Here is a 17,585-nt window from a genome sequence, read left to right as displayed (position 1 = left end):
TTACCTTTGAATTGACCAGTAATTTATGTATGAGGACAACATTTCATGTATAGGTAAGGGATTAGAGATAAATAACTTGAAATACCTGCTAGGTGTACATTATGGATAAAATAGACACATAATCAAATTGGGGGAAATGAGAGAAACCTGTGTTGATCTATAGGGAATTTAATTCTACTTGTCCATGTGTCTGTTTGAACCACTTTCCTCCACAGACTATACTTCCAGAACATTTCTCCTGTGGCCTCGATTCCAAAACTAAAGGAACACATTTGGAGTATTGTGTATACAGTGCTAGAAGGGAAGTTACTAGTTCCTTGTTTTCCCATTGATTCTAACTCCGTTTTGTTCCTACCTATCTAAATCATTAGATTGAGTGAAGCTAATGTAACCTGGCCATCAGTGAGCAGCAAATTGGGCCTGAGATTAATTCCTTACCTTCATTTTCTCTTATTTCCTTTAGTCTCTCTTTATCTTTATCATCTTTCCCCATCCCCCTACCTAAACCATTATCTCTATTTCATTTTAAAACACCCAGTGTCATGAAAATAAATGAGACACTTAATGAGTGAAAGAATATAATATTAAGGAATGAGAGAATATTAAAAACTGCTTCAAAATCCATATCTTTTAAAGCAACTGTTCCACACTAAGGATATGAAAACTTTATGAATTTGAATGCATAACTGCAGACAATCATTAAATAATAATCCAATCTGATATTCTCCCATTTTGATGATTTAACCTACATAAAAACCTTTTTTTTTTTCCTGAAATGAGACCTAATATTACACAGGCAGCCTCTAGAACCTCGGGTGAACGGTGTTTCTAACCATAGACTATTTCAAAATGAATAAATAATGGCATCTAATATATTCATTTTGGATGTAAAAAAGTTCAGGTACTTAGAATGCAGGTAGAAGGAATGATTTTTTAAAACACAGGCATTTTGGGAAATAAGGAATCTGACAGTTGAGAGTTTTATTAGTGATGATTCAGAAACTTTTGAGAGTTGAAGAAACAAGTAGCTTTATAAATAGAATCTTTTTAGGAAAAAAATTCTCTTTCCAGCTAGTACCATAAAAATCAGGATATTGTAATTTCTACATACTCATTCAACTTGTTTCATTTTACCTGAAAAGACATCGTTTCATATTTTGGAGAATGATAAGCAAAATGTTCTATTAACATAACCATCTGTAATAAAGATCCTGAATGAATTTCATATAATAATATTTCCATTCCAAATAAATATTATCTTAACTGCAAAAGAACCTCATTTCTAGTCTCATTACTGAACATTAGCTGTAGGGAAAGAAATAATGAAGTATACTACTGAGAGTCTCTGACATGAGGCTTTAAAAAAATTAAATGGTAAATCCAAAACTGCAAATATTGCAGGAAAGTAGTTCACGTGAACATTTTAATAATTAGTGCACCATTTCAATGATAAATACCAGTAAAAAACAAAACCAAAAAAGCAAAACCGAACCTGAAGCAACCATTCTACAGGCCACATGGCTTGCAGCTTTTCTGCACACGTGTGTGTAAACAGTACAGTACTGTGCTAGCTGAGAATTTAACATAATGTGTTAGTTAGCTTTTATACAACGTTTAAAATGGTACATCATTATTTCCACCAAAATTTACTTGCACTCTCTTTGGTATTGAAAGGGAGGGGAAAGGCCATTTGCAGAAAGAGGAGGAGTTGAGCAGTCCCAAGGTGGAGCTGTCTCTTGTGTTAAATGACACTGGCAGGGTAAAGCGCTCTGCTGGGGAAGGGCTTAAAGGCTGAGTCAAAAGCCAAGAAGTCTCTTTATTTACGCCTACCTCCCAGCCCTTGGCAATCTGACTAATAACAAACTGAGCTAACAAGAAAGACTAGAAAGGGAGGAAAGAGAACACTGCTGCAGCTTGGATCTACAACCTAAGAAAGCAAGAGTGATCAATCCCAGCTCTGTGAAACATCTTGTTTATTTCCTGTGTTCAGCAGCTTGCAAATGGTTAACTATATGCAAAAAAAGTCAGCATAGCTGTGAAGTATGCCGTGAATTTTAATTGGGGAAAAAAGGCAACTGCTTCAGGATGATCTAGCATGCACTCTGCCTGAAATATTTTCAATGAAATGCTCAGCATTTGGTCTTTGAGCAGAGGTTTTTAACTTTATGAAGCAATGGGACCTGCCAAAAAGTGAAATTTGAGAAGAAAGTACGTGGTGGTTGGTGTTTTCTTTTTTAGTAAGGAAACTGAATTTACTTTGAACATCTCTTCCAGCTGTGCATTACAGATAACGTCAGGAAGAGTCTCTGCTTTACAGGTAAGATGAATGTTTTCAGGCTTTTCGAATGCCTATTTTTGCATTATCTTAAAGTGATTCAATTTGTATGTTTGTCCTTTAAAAAAAATAACTTTGCATTAAAAGATATCTAGTTTCATTCCTACTCATGGGCACAACTAATGCTGTAGCAGTTGCCTGTTTTCTCTGAGCAGCAGACAGTCCAACAGCTGGCTGCACAGAGGAGCAAATAATATAAGATGCCACTATTTATTTCATGGCATGCAGTGTGTTGTTGGAAACTAAGTATGTATGCCTTCTGAAGGAGAGAGCACTTCCAAACACCATTGCTGATTTTAAAACATAAGCAGAATATTAAAAGACTCTCTATTTTGTAGGCTACTTTTATTATTTCCTGACTGGAAAATACATATTTTTGACCTCTTTAACATTGGATCAGATGTTGTCAATATGGAACCAGTGTTCAAATTTGTGTGCATTTCTGAAAAGATTGTAAACTGTTCCCTAGGATATTTTGAAGAACATAAAATGAATATAAGATTTTAAAAAAATAACCAGAGATTGTCATTTGGAAGTTATTTATTGTTTTCTCAAGATGATGTGACTGGTGAAATTAATAATATTATTTCTTAGTAATCTATGAAGAAGTACTTTTAGTGTTTGTGGAAGCTAATCCACAAGTTGAAGACTCCCAACTACAAACCGTTGGATTCTAAACATAGACTCTGAGCTGTTTAAAATCAATTTCCCCATGGAAACATTTAATCTGCTAACTTTTCCTTCATATAGAAAGGCACTATACTGTTTTATTTCCTCAGCTGCCTTTTACCATTCAGAAACTTCATACTAGATATGTTTTCAATAAAACAATGTATTTTCATGGGATGAAATTTTTTTTTCAGGATTCTTGATTGGGGTTTGGTAATGTTCTATCTGATTGTGAATGTTAATTAGGTTCAAAGGTATTGTTCACATTCCATTGAAAGTAAATAGAAGCAGATACCATTTGGAAAAGTTGAAGAGTTTTGAGATACGGTGTTTATTTACCTTTCAATTTAATTTATATGAATGTAAGATATACTATTTGAAGGAAAGAAATGCCACTAAACACCACTAGAGTTACATGTATTTATCTTGTCACTGCTGCCTTCTCAGAGTTAAATCTTTTTTAAAAAATTGCTATTTCAGCTGCATGTCTTAAATTTTTAAGAAGTTGGAATATATGATGCTGTTATCCTGAATTGTCATTTTTTATTTACCTAATTAGAGGTATCCTCAAGTGTTTCAGGATCGTGCAGTTTGTTGTAGAGTTCATTGTTTGTGACTTTAAGCCTTATTATAAAGGAGATCCACTGTTTAATTATGTGATGACATTCAGTGCCCTAAAGCCTATTTTAAGACCTTGTTAGAAAGTCATTTGCTAGAAGTTTATATGAGGCATTGCTTGTTCATTTACAGCAGCTAGAAATGTGTTACAAAGCTCAGCTTTTCTTCTTCAAGGTTATGATACTAACCTCATACATAACAATTTAAAAGCAGCAGGAAATATTCTACCTTTAGAAATTCAGTATACAGTCAGACAAGTGAAATTTTAATGGGCACTCTTAACCATATGTATCTAATACTATCAAGCTTATACAAAGTGCCCTAGACAGCATAGTTAAAATGAAATTCTTTTCATAGTGAACTACCATCTTACATGGTCAGAGACTTATTTTCCTCAAGGTTTTTAAATAGATGATAAAATTAAGAAGTGTCTTGAGCCAATCATCAAAACAGGTTAAAACACAAACACAAGTATTAGATGTTACATTGTAACGTCCAGTTCAAAAATATAAATAAATAAAGGAATTGCATTATTAATGCATATGTGCATACATATATACATACATTTTTTCTAACTCTTTGTAACATTTTTGCATTCCCTACAGTATTCTCTGCTTCTGGCTAATATCATGTATTTGTCTTATATTGTAATCCTTCAGCCTTAGATTCATCAACTTTGTGTAAAAAAAAAAAATCAGCATCTTCTCAAATACACACCTTTACATCATATCAAAGTACTGATGGCCCAATTAAGCAGCACCTCTCTCGTCTATTAAAATGCAGTTTATTTGGCAAATGTGAATACCACTGATGATATAAAATTTAAAATTCTCCTTGACCTAAATTTTGTATTTTTATCACAGGGCAAGTTCAAAGTAAAGCAAAACATGCTTGTCATAGTATTAGAAAAAAAATAAAAGAAAACGTAGCTGCAGAAGGTATTCATAGTTTCAGAGTAATATTTTTTTTTCCCTTTGGAGGAAAACCTTCCATTTTGTGATTGTGAGGTTCATCTCCTCCCTCCTTCTGCCCACTAAAGTGCATTGCTATTGCATTTTGTTTTACAGAATCAGATTTCATCACACGACAACATGAAGCTGTGGATTCATCTCTTATATTCATCTCTCCTTGCCTGCATATCTTCACAGTCCCAAACTCCAATGTCCTCGACCAGAGGTTCTTGTGATTCTCTTTGCAATTGTGAGGAAAAAGATGGCACAATGCTAATAAATTGTGAAGAAAAAGGTATCAAGAAGTTATCCCAAATAAGTGTACCACCATCACGACCTTTCCACCTAAGTTTATTAAATAATGGCTTGACAATGCTTCACACAAATGACTTTTCTGGACTTACCAATGCTATCTCAATACACCTTGGATTTAACAATATTGCAGATATTGAGTCTGGTGCATTTAATGGCCTTGGCCTTCTTAAGCAACTTCATATCAATCACAATTCATTAGAAATTCTCAAAGAGGATACCTTCCATGGACTGGAAAACCTGGAATTCCTCCAAGCAGATAACAATTTCATTACAGTGATTGAACCAAGTGCCTTTAGCAAGCTTAACAGACTTAAAGTGTTAATTTTAAATGACAATGCCATTGAGAGTCTTCCTCCAAACATATTTCGGTTCGTTCCTTTAACCCATCTAGATCTTCGTGGAAATCAGTTGCAAACATTGCCTTATGTTGGCTTTTTAGAACACATTGGCCGGATATTGGACCTCCAATTGGAGGACAATAAGTGGACCTGTAATTGTGACTTATTAGAGCTAAAAATTTGGTTGGAAAACATGCCTCCACAGTCTGTAATTGGTGATGTCGTCTGCAACAGCCCTCCATTTTTCAAAGGAAGTATACTAAGCAGACTGAAAAAGGAATCAATTTGCCCCACCCCACCAGTGTATGAAGAACACGAGGATCCATCAGGATCGTTACATCTGGCAGCAACTTCTTCAATGAGTGAAAGTCACGTGTCAACCAAAACCACACCTCTTTCAAAACCAACCACCAAAGCACCAGTTTTGATACCCTATATTACAAAGCCATTCACTCAACTCCCAGGACCCTACTGTCCTATTCCATGTAACTGCAAAGTACTATCCCCATCAGGACTTCTAGTACACTGTCAGGAGCGCAATATTGAAAGCTTATCAGATCTAAAACCTCCTCCACAAAATCCCAGAAAGCTTGTGCTAGCAGGGAATATTATCCATACATTAATGAAGTCTGATCTAGTGGAATATTTCACTTTGGAAATGCTTCACTTGGGAAATAATCGTATTGAGGTTCTTGAGGAAGGCTCATTTATGAATCTGACAAGATTGCAAAAGCTCTATCTAAATGGTAACCACCTGACCAAATTAAGTAGAGGCATGTTCCTTGGTCTCCACAATCTTGAATACTTATATCTTGAATACAATGCAGTTAAGGAAATATTGCCAGGGACCTTTAACCCAATGCCTAAACTTAAAGTCCTCTATTTAAATAACAACCTCCTGCAAGTTTTACCACCACATATTTTTTCAGGGGTTTCCCTAACAAGGATAAACCTGAAAACAAACCAGTTTACCCATCTCCCTGTAAGTAATATCTTGGATGACCTTGACTTATTGACTCAGATTGACCTTGAGGACAATCCCTGGGATTGCTCCTGTGACCTGGTTGGATTGCAACAATGGCTACAAAAACTAAGTAAGAACACAGTAACAGATGACATCCTCTGCACTTCTCCAGAGCACCTGGAAAAAAAGGAATTAAAAGCACTAACTAGTGAACTTCTTTGCCCTGGTTTAGTCAATAACCCATCCCTGCCAACTCAAACTAGTTACATAATTGTCAGTACCCCTGCAACCACAACTACAGCCGATACTATTTTGAGATCACTTACTGATGCTGTACCACTCTCTGTTCTAATACTAGGACTGCTGATTGTGTTCATAACCATTGTGTTCTGTGCTGCAGGGATAGTGGTTCTTGTTCTCCACCGCAGGAGAAGATACAAAAAGAAACAAGCTGATGAGCAGATGAGAGACAACAGTCCAGTCCATCTCCAGTATAGTATGTATGGCCATAAAACAACTCACCACACTACTGAGAGACCCACTGCATCACTCTATGAGCAGCACATGGTGAGTCCCATGGTTCATGTCTATAGAAGTCCATCCTTTGGCCCAAAGCATTTGGAAGATGAAGAAGAAAGGAATGAAAAAGATGGAAGTGATGCGAAACATCTCCAAAGAAGTCTTTTAGAACGGGAAAATCATTCACCACTCACAGGGTCAAACATGAAATACAAAACCACAGACCAATCAACTGAATTTTTATCTTTTCAGGATGCCAGTTCATTATATAGGAACATTTTAGAGAAAGAAAGAGAACTTCAGCAACTGGGAATCACAGAATACCTAAGGAAGAACATTGCTCAACTCCAGCCTGACATGGAGGTACATTATCCTGGAGCCCACGAAGAGTTAAAATTAATGGAGACTTTAATGTACTCAAGGCCCAGGAAGGTATTAGTGGAACAGACTAAAAATGAGTATTTTGAGCTTAAAGCTAACTTACATGCTGAACCTGACTACTTAGAAGTTCTGGAGCAGCAAACATAGGTGGAGAGATTGGGGCTTTTGCAGAAATGCTGTGATTCTGTCTTAAGTCCAATACTTGTAAATAAGTGCCTTACATGAGTGTGTCATCAATCAGAACTAAAGCACAGCAGTAATCCTATGGGAAAAAAAGAAGAAAAAGAAACTCAGGGATCATTGGGAGAAGCCATTGCATTGTCTTTGGGCAATTTTGCCTACCCCCGATAAAATAAATCCTTGCATGTAAATCATCCAAGGATTATAGTAATATTTCTCCATATACTTAAAAGTGTTTCAGAAGAGTCCTCTTGCACATCTAAGAGGGTTGAGTCTTTAAGCAACCCTTATTTTCTTGAATTACTTTACCAGTGGATGAAATAGAATTGGGTTTTGTCATTTAAAAGCTATACCTGTGTATGTAGTTATTATAATATGTAAGGAATATATTGTTTATATAATCAGTATATACCACAAAAATGTACATTGTCAGATACACCTAATTTTCTTGAAATAAAGGCAAAAGGAACCGGAACTTCAAAATTACCACTAGTAATAGTAAAGAAAAAAATAGAAGGTTGAATTAGTAGGCTATGAGGAGCCCAAGACTTCAAAGTTTTCATTTGAGGGTTAGAAAAATACCACTGCTATGCTTTCTGAATTTGAAAATAGGAGTGATTAATAGTTCAGGTGGATAAATAGGCAAACTTTTTTGGTTTTTCTGCACATTTTGTGTGGACAATCTTATTGTCAATGCTGCTGTGAACTAAGGTATGTCATTTGTGCTCAAAGTTCATTTTTTTCCTTGGGATATTTTTAAAATGCTACTGATACTCAATTGTAAATATGATTAGTGCATAAATTAAGTTTAGTTTCTTTCATAGCATTAATCCTTTGTAAATTTGAATGACCATGATAGAAATATGTTTCTTGTGGCAAGTAATAATTCACAGGTGTAAAACAAATAGGAAAAATTGTGTTTTTAAAAATCTTTATTGATGTAAACTGATAGTTGCCATAAATTAGTAGCAAAAGGCACGTCTAAGGGTAAGTGTTTTAAGTTGCCTCAGGAGTGGGACAATGTAGCTTTATTTTACAAGAAAGTATAGCTAGATTTCTATGAACTATTTATTCTGTACAGTTTTGTATATTTTTGGTTCACAAAGGTAATTATTCTTGGGTGCCTTTCAAGAAGATTAAAAATACCACTCACGACAATAAAAATAAAATGAAAACTCTCTTTTTAAATGAACTTTCTTCAATTAGTTTGATTTGTAATTCAATCAAGTCAGGATTAACGCCAACACACGCATGCACTGAGGTACATGCATGAGAAGGAGATTTCTGTCTGTTATCCACACAGAAGCTTCTTGTTCACTATCTGCAAAAAGGCCATTCTGTGTCTGGGTATGATTGACATGGAGCCAGACCTAAGTCTGACCAGTAGTTCCCCCTTTCCAGCAGATTGTTTTCCCACTGACTACAAATGAAAGTGATTTATTTTTCTTCTTTCTGATTATAGAATCAATGACACAGCAGATTTCCACAAGGCAAAATAGAATTAATCAAGGTGATCTAATTCTGTTTTCTGAACATCATGCAGATCCATGCACAGGGTTAGTAAGGAACATATTTCAAATTAGAAAGGACTTTTTCTAATTTACTTACTACTATTTTAGTGATTCCTGAATGTTCTATTAAATGTTTTGGTTTCAACACCAACTGTCTGCAATAGTAGCAAATTATACATTATTTCCTTGATTTTGAATAAGAAGCCTTTTTGCTGATAAAGACAGTAAGGGTCTGTACTTCCTGGTATGAAAACTAATTATGAGTATGCTGTGATATCATAACACTAGGTTTTCTTTTCTTTTTTACTAAAAAAGTTTTTAATGTTTATTTATTTTTGAGCAAGAGAGAGAGAGAGAGAGAGGACAGAGTGCAAGCAGGGGAGGGACAGAGAGGGAGAGGGAGACACAGAATCTGAAGCAGGCTCCAGGCTGAGCTGTCAGCACAGAGCCCAATGGGGGGCTTGAACTCACGAACCATGAGATCATAACCTGAGCTCAAGTCTGACTTCAGCCACCCAGGTGCCCCACTAGGTGTTCTTTTAAATCATTGCATATATTAATAGAAAACAATAAATGATTATGTATTTAAAGAGTTCACTGAAAACCTAAATTTCTCTACTAATGCCCAAGGTTGGAAAGAACAAAGATGAGAATTCTTAGTGAGTTACACTCACTAAGGGAAAATCTTTGTGTATATGGGGTGCTATATATATTTATCCACTAAAAAAAAATCAGCACAATAATGACTAAAAGTTACATTCTAAAGACAAAAACAAAACAAGAGGAGATTTCATGTTATTGCACTACTTCTATTCACTAGAGTATTTGCCAATATTATCTGATTCCAATCAAGTGCATAGAGGTATTAGAAAGACTTAAAAAATTCCCATGCCTGGAGGATCCTTGGAATGGATCCATGAATGCAGACAGAGACATGTCCTTAGGAACATTCTTGTTTTTTAGGTGAGGTAATTTTTTTAAGCCTTTCATTGTTAATCACCTAAAGTAGTAATATTCATTCTCAAACTTATATCAAGATGGAAGAAAGTTATATATTAAGTCATGTAAATATATTCTCCAAATTAAATATAACTTCAAAACTAAAATCCGGTGGGAGTCTGGATTAATGATGTAGAAATCATTATGATTTCCAAAGGGTAACAAGTTTTATTTTTATTTTTTTAAGTTTCTTTATTTATTTTGAGAGAGAGAGAGAGAGCACTGGGGTGGGGCAGAGAGAGAGGGAGAAAGAGAAAGAGTCCCAAGCAGGCTCCACACTGTCAGCATAGAGCCCTATGTGGGGCTTGATATAGGGCTCCATGTAGGGCTCCATGACAGGCTTGAACTCAGAACCATGAGATCATGACCTGAGCCGAAATCAAAGTTGGACGCTTAACTGACTGAGCCACCCAGGTGCCCCACAGGGTAACAAATTTTAAAGGCTTAAATGTTTCAGTCATAATGGGATCTGTCTTGTGTGATTTGCTTCCCTACTACAAGTAGTTGAGAGTTGAAACAGCCAGTGATGGTCTTTAATTCTTAATGGGTCGTGTGACCTGTGATAATCACTTAGAACTTTGGTGATTTTACCTGCATGTTCTATTTCTTCTCACTCCTACTAAAGATACACTTTTATTATAGTCCCTGTTTGATTATTTGCTTAATTAAATGGCCAGTGTGTTTTCTTTCTTTAATTGTTAGATTCAAAGTCCCAAGTCTGAATTCAGTATCCCCAGACTTATTCCCATGTACCTTGACATTCTAACAATTAAACCAACAAAATAAACTTATAATTATCCTAGTTTTTTTCTTGATGTACATGGAAGTTACAGTTTTCTTACTGCATATCAGTGCAGCTTCTGATTTATGTCTGAATCTTGAATTTTTGTAGGATAGTGATACTAGTGCATAATCATACAGGATCAAGTCTTTTTAAATGTGTCAACCTGTTAGATATAGATGGCATTAATCCTCATTTAAGAAATCATTTGTCACTAAATAACCATGAAAATTCTTACTGCAAATATATGAAAGTATTCTTCAGATAATCTTCCATTGCTCTCCAAACTGGATGGAGATTTTATAATACATGTAAGAAAGGATTATATCAGTAATGTTGATTCTCCATCTTGAATCATCTTTATAACATGGAAGAAGAAAGCCTGTCTTTACTACTCTAGTAGTAAGTAAACTGAAGTACCAGCTAAATGGCCTTTAAGCTGCCTTGATATTTTCACCCACTTAATTTAAAAGGCTTACACTTTGATCTAGGATTGAAAATGTGATATGAGTATCCCCTTGTCATTAAACACAACTTTTAAAAATATAAATAACTAATAAAATAAGATTGAGTCTTAATATACATGTAATTTATTTTGTACTTTTTTCTTTAAGTTATTTCCTATTTTTATTCTTCTATGGTAACTAATGTACAAACATTTGAAAAAGATGATGGATACTACTAATTTGAAGCATTGACAATACACATTTTTTAATATAAACAGACACAAATAAAGAAAGCTCAACAAATACTTCCACATGTAAGACTTTGTACATAATTATCATTGGAGACTATTCTCTACGTGAAAAGAAAATTATCCATGTGCATTAAGTGCTATTTGGGAAGAGAGGTTTAGATCTCTCGGTAATTAAGAAATGTTTCTACAATGGATTTAAGGACTCCTCTCTATTTCTTTTCCACGAATGTTTTTATTATACAGGCATAAATGGCTCCAGTTCTCTTCTTGAGAAGATGGGGGATTATAAAACCTTGTTCTTGATAGGAAAGGAGACAATTACAAGTCTGTCTCGAGAGGAATGATCCTATATCTGAGCACCCATATCGACTGATCTCATTGATAAGGAATGGATAACTTATTAAAAATACAATATTCCTTTTTGCATTTTCAATTCCATACATCTGTTTCACCTGTTTCAAGATTCCCTGAGGTTTTTAACCATAACTGTCTCTAATTAAAAGTTCGATATAATAGTTTATCTTCGAATTACAAGAGTTATATTATTAAAACTATATTGTTTAATAAATTTCTGTACTATATGGAAATAAACACCAGTATCTGTTTTATAGAATGCAACTAGTTTTTAAAAGAGGAATTTATGTTGACTATATATACATTCATTCTTATGTATATGTAATATAGAGGAGAGAGCCAGATGTAGAATTCTCTTCTAGCTGCTTTGAAAGTGTAATCAAATAGACAAGTACTCTTCTGTTTGTAAATGTCTTTCAGAAGATTAGTGAAGAGTAGAAACAATGCAAAACAACAAATTGATCACACACACAACACACAAACATTCATGTATTTCCAATTAAAATAACTTACAATTGTACACCTTTTAAATAGAGTACTTTTGTCTCATAATTTTAAAACATAGAAAGCAGAAGACCTTCCACAAGTAGTTATTGCCTCCTACATATCTTAGGTTCCATCAGTTAGAAAAATCAGTAATCTGCATTTAAGTAAGGTATTTTGACTTGCTCACTTAGTATAAAAATCTCTGGTCATTTAATTGTCATGTCATTATATTTGGCATTATAGGTGGACTTGAACAGATTGTACACACAAAATATCATTTTTTGCCCCAATTAATGTCTTCAATTTTAAATTCAGTGTTATCAGTGATGAAATCACCATTAGTGAATGGATGATAAGTGTGTTTTCATCCCATTACTTAATGGTATAAGCAATACAAAGACATATAAGCTCCTGTTACCATGTTTTATGATTCACATGTATCATAAGGCAATGCATGGTAGAATAAGAAAGTTAACAATAGAGTTCAGAGAAGTCATGATTCTAGAAGAATAAGATCAATTTAAATGCTACATATGATTTCATCAATTAAGATTTTCATAGACACATCTTGGGCCTATTCCTAGCATTCTGCAGTACTTTACCGGGGAAGACATTGTATTATGACAAAGCAGACACATTTCTCAGATATCAGAACATCATAAATTTCTAGAGTTTATATATTCTATTTTTTTATTTTACAAATAAAAGGTTTGAAATATTTGTCCTGTATTATATAACTAGTAAGAGTAACAAGATCAGAATTGGAACCCTGTTTTATTGTTGTTATTTTATTGGGTTTTGTTTTATTCTCAGGGCTGTGGTCTTCATCAGACTGTCATAACCATGAATATTTATAGGCCATATGGAGACACAGAAATGTATGTCTTTGCTTCTGTATTTAGGTAGTACACTCTTTTTCTAAACATTTAATTGAAAGAAAAATCAGACATTTCCGTAACTCTAGACATATATCATGTAACTGTAGATTGTTCAAAATGACATATAAGCACATTCTAGATACAGGTGGAAAAATGCTAAATGATTTACTATATTGAACAACATGTGCACATGGCAGATAGAACTCATAATGTAGTTTATTTTTTCAAATTCAGAATAATTAATTACTATTTATCAATAGTCTATATATTTTTAAACACAATTTAGTATGAATTTACTTTCTCTTCTATCTCGTAGACTTAAACATTGACAAAGAAAATACATACAGATAGTTTTCATGATGCGTTGCATTAATTAAAAACTTCATGTATAAACATGTAACTTAAATGTTGTTAGAATTACCTTACACATAGAGATTGTGGTATCAGATATTTTCATTATTCTATTTTTAAGACCTCTACTTGCAACAACAAAACAACCTTTGCCAGTGCTTGTAAGTTAAAGATCAGCAATTCAGTAAATATATCATTTGAATCCTAGAGAAACAACTTTATAATATGAGGAATTTTTTAATTATTATTTTTTATTTATTAAGTTTATTCATTTTGAGAGGGGCAGAGAGAGAGGGAAAGAGAGAGAATTCCAAGCAGGCTCTGTGCTGCCCAATAAAGGGTAAATACCCATGAACTGTGGGATCATGAAGTGAGCCGAAACCAAGAGTCAGATGCTTAACAGATTGAGCCACCCAGGCACCCCTTATTTTTTCTTTCTAAATAAACTTTAATTTTAGGGCATTTTTTGGTTCACCACAAAACTGATCAGAAAATAAAGGTCTCACATACCTCTTGGCTCCACAGAAGCCTGGCTTGCCCACCATCAACATTCCCTACCAGAGTGGTACAGTTATAGCAATTGATGAATATACATTGTTTCATAAATATCACCCCAAATTCCATAGTTTGCACTAGAATTCACTATGGATGCTGTGCATTCTATGAGTTTTGGCAAATTTACAATGATATGTATCCACCAGCATAATGGTATGTATCCTCCATTATAGTAACCTAGAGCATATTTTCACTCCCCTGTAAATCCTCTGCTTTGTCTAATTCTTCCACCCCTCAACAATTACTGATCTTTTTACTATTTCCATTCATAGTTTTGCATTTTCAAGAAAGTCATAGAGTTGAAATCATAGTATGCATCCTTTTCATATTAGCTTGTTTCACTTAGTAATATCATTTAGGTTTTCTCCATGGCTTTTTATGGCTTAATACCTTATTTCTTTCTAGTGCTGAATTATATTCCATTGCTTGGATATACCACAGTTTATTTATCCATTTTCCTACTGAAGGACAATTATGGTCATTTCCAAGTTTGAGCAATTATGAATAAAGCTGCTGTAAGCCACTTAATAAGCCACTTGGGTGGCTCATTTGGTTAAGCATCTGTCACTTGATTTTGCTTAAGGTCGTGATCTCACGGTTCATGAGTTCGAACCTTGAGTTGGGCTCCGTGCTGACAGTGTGGAACCTGCTTGGGACTCTCTCTCTCCTTCTCTCTCTCTCTGCCCCTCCCCTGCCCTCTCTCTTTCTCTCTCTCTCTCTCTCTCAAAATGAATATACTTAAAAAAAACACACACAAAAACAAAAACAAAAACAAAAACAAAAATAAAAACATATGTATGTTGGGTTTTATGTGGACATAAGTTTTTAACTCATTTGGGTAAATACCAACTAGCACAGTTGCTGGATCATATAATAACATTTGTTTAGTTTTGTAAGAAACTGCCAAATTGTCTTCCAAAGTGGCTATAACCATTCTTCATTCTCATCAGCAGCAAATGAGAGTTTCAGTTGTTCCACAGCCTCCTCAGTATTTGTGTTGTGAGGATTCCAGGTTTTGGCCTTTCTAATAGGTGTGTAATGATATTTCATTGTTGTTTTAATTTGTCTTTCCCTGATCACATATGATGTAAAGCATTTTTTGGCATATATTTTTGTCATCTTTATATCTTCTTTGGTTGGGTGTCTGTTAAGTTATTTGACCTATGTTTTTAAGTTTATTTATTTATTTTGAGAGAGACAGAGAGAGAGTAAGTGCTAGCAGGGGAGGAGCATAGAGAGAGAGAGGGAGAGAGAGATTCCCAAGCAGGCTCTGTGCACTTGGGCTGCACCTGTAAACTCATTACCGGAGCTGAAATTAAGAACTGGATGCATAACCAATTGAGCCACCCAGGTGCCCTGGCCTATTTTTTAATCAGGTTTTTTCTTATTGTTGAATGTTAAGGGTTCACTGTATATTTTGGATGACAGATGTTTATCAGATATGTTTTTTGCAAATATTTCCCCTAGCCTGTGGTTTTTCTTCTCGTCTCTCTACAGTATGTTTTATAGAGCAGAGGATTTTAATTTTAACGAAATCCAGCTTGTCATTTTTAAAATATAGATCATGCCTTTGATGGTATCTATAAAATCATCACCATGTTTTAAATCACCTAGATTTTGTCTGATGTTATCTTCTAGCAGTTTTATAGTTATGAGTTTTATATGTAGGCCTACCATACATTTTGAGTTATTTTTGTGAAAGGTAAATCTAGATTCTTTTTTTTTTTTCATATGTGGATGTCCATTTGTTGAAGAGACTATATGAAGGATTTTAAAATCACATACAATTTATGGGGTGCCTGGGTGGCTAGTTGGTTGAGTGTCTGACTTTGGCTCAGATCATGATCTCATGGCTTGTGAGTTCAAGCCCCACATTAGGCTCTGTGCTACAGCTCAGAGCCTGGAGCCTACTTCAGATTCTGTGTCTCCTTCTCTCTCTGCCCCTCCCTTGCTCACACTGTGTCTCTCTCTTTTTTTCAAAATGAATAAACAGTAAAAAAAATTTAAATCACATACAATTTAAAAATAGTTTATTTATAATATAATTCATTTTAGTCTTTATATTTAATATTTGAGTACCATTAATACTATGTATTATTGCATGTCTAAAAGAGTATAACATTTAAGAGAGAAAAATGTGAAGTTATAAAGATTAGCATTGTGTAGTTACAATGTTAAAACTGAGCTTAACTGGACTTTCCTTAGCAGTGATCCTTTATAAGATCTACCCATAAGTAAATTATACATAAGTGATAAAGTTATCTAAAATTTAGTGTTAGCCTACCTATACTCAGTTGTACATGCTTTATATATATTTAGTTTAGGCCTCATACCAAACATGCAAGTAATGTCATTACTACCATCTCACCTGTAGGTGAATGAGGCTCATGAAGTTAAAATGCCCAGAGTTAAACACAAAGTAGTGCTCAAGTTCAGATTTCCCTGACTTAGAAAATTCCAGCTTCTACTGTCTTATCATTCCTCATCTTACAATGATCTTAAAAAAACATTTCAAAATCTGTTACCATGTCATTTGAATGGGTTAAACACTATATTATTCACATTTGCAAACATCATACTTTTTCATCACATTTATCATATTTTAATTTTGAATATGTTTGTTTAGCTTCCACTCATGCCTTCAACTTATCAATATAAAAAGTAATCTTTGATATTTCAGAGATCTGAAGTCTCCCTACATGTGTTGACATTTTATTTAATTTCAAAAAGAAGTATTGAGAAACACATGTATTTCAGACACTGGTGAATCACTTCAATAAAGATTCTTCATCATTCACACCTTCAACATTATATTTGTGATATATATGATAACACAGGAGTAAATTTGCCTAATTTAAAAAATTTGATTCATGTAGGTAATTAAGAATAAACAACAAAATTTGCTGTATAATGAAGAGCTTGGTTTCCATTTATAAAATACATGTCCTGATTCCTTTGGATTTTTAACCCTATTGCCTGTTTCCTTTTTCATCAGAGACACATCCATAAACCCTACTCTAGGCAATGCTTATACACTAAGCAGGAGGAGGAGGTCTTGATTTTTAGAAGGAGGTCTTGATTTTTCCACACGCCCCACATTATGCTATAGAAATAGTCACAGTTTTATTCTGTCTTCTCTACTGTAGATGGGCAGCCAAAGGCTTGCAAGTAATGCATAGCATGCCTGCTGGTTATAAGAATATGCAGGTCAAGTAAGCTCCACCCCCATGCCCTCCCACACACCCACTCTGAAAGTAGATTCTCTCCCACATTTTAAATCCTATGTCTTTCATTCATCACCTGCCTCGGAACTTGTGGGAACCCTAAACTTACCTATCTAGTTTCCCATGGTGGATTCAGCAATCCTTAGGAAACAATTCCTAATAGGTATTAAAAACAAAATGGAATAGAAAAAGTTTATAGAGGTCAGTTTGTAAAAGATTATAACTTGAGGATGAAAAGTAGGAGGTTGAGAAATTGGATGAAGATGGTCATTTGATTCCGCCTCCTTGTATTCTTGGTCCTTCTCCATGCTTGATGCCTCTTTTCCTGTCATGTGATTATTAGCCTCCCATAGCCAAATGGTTGCCAGGGCTCCACGAAGGTTCATGCTCTGGCATCCCTTGGGACAAGGGTTTTACTCTTTTATTTTTCTCCCTAAGTGGATTGATTTTCCTCTTTGAATTGTTGCTGTTACCTCCAAA

The 17,585-nt window shown here is 34.5% G+C and overlaps 1 protein-coding gene across 1 annotated transcript; it reads left to right on the top strand.

Annotated features, from left to right (window-relative positions):
• The first annotated feature begins 1,744 nt into the window (after window positions 1-1,744).
• SLITRK6 (SLIT and NTRK like family member 6) lies at window positions 1,745-8,461 on the top strand. Its single transcript, XM_045480429.1, has 2 exons — window positions 1,745-2,317; window positions 4,690-8,461. Exon 2 carries the CDS (start codon window positions 4,714-4,716, stop codon window positions 7,234-7,236), a length of 2,523 nt encoding a protein of 840 aa, XP_045336385.1. The 5' UTR covers window positions 1,745-2,317; window positions 4,690-4,713; the 3' UTR covers window positions 7,237-8,461.
• The last annotated feature ends 9,124 nt before the right edge of the window (window positions 8,462-17,585 follow it).

Source organism: Leopardus geoffroyi, chromosome A1 (genome assembly GCF_018350155.1).
Source record: "Leopardus geoffroyi isolate Oge1 chromosome A1, O.geoffroyi_Oge1_pat1.0, whole genome shotgun sequence".
Classification (NCBI taxonomy): Eukaryota; Metazoa; Chordata; class Mammalia; order Carnivora; family Felidae; genus Leopardus; species Leopardus geoffroyi.
Note: the sequence above shows the minus strand (reverse complement) of the source record. Positions and strands in the feature narration are given on the sequence as shown.

Bases quoted from the DNA above. Each gene is read 5' to 3' on its own strand.
- SLITRK6 (XM_045480429.1), top strand. From the start codon at position 4,714: ATGAAGCTGTGGATTCATCTCTTATATTCATCTCTCCTTGCCTGCATA.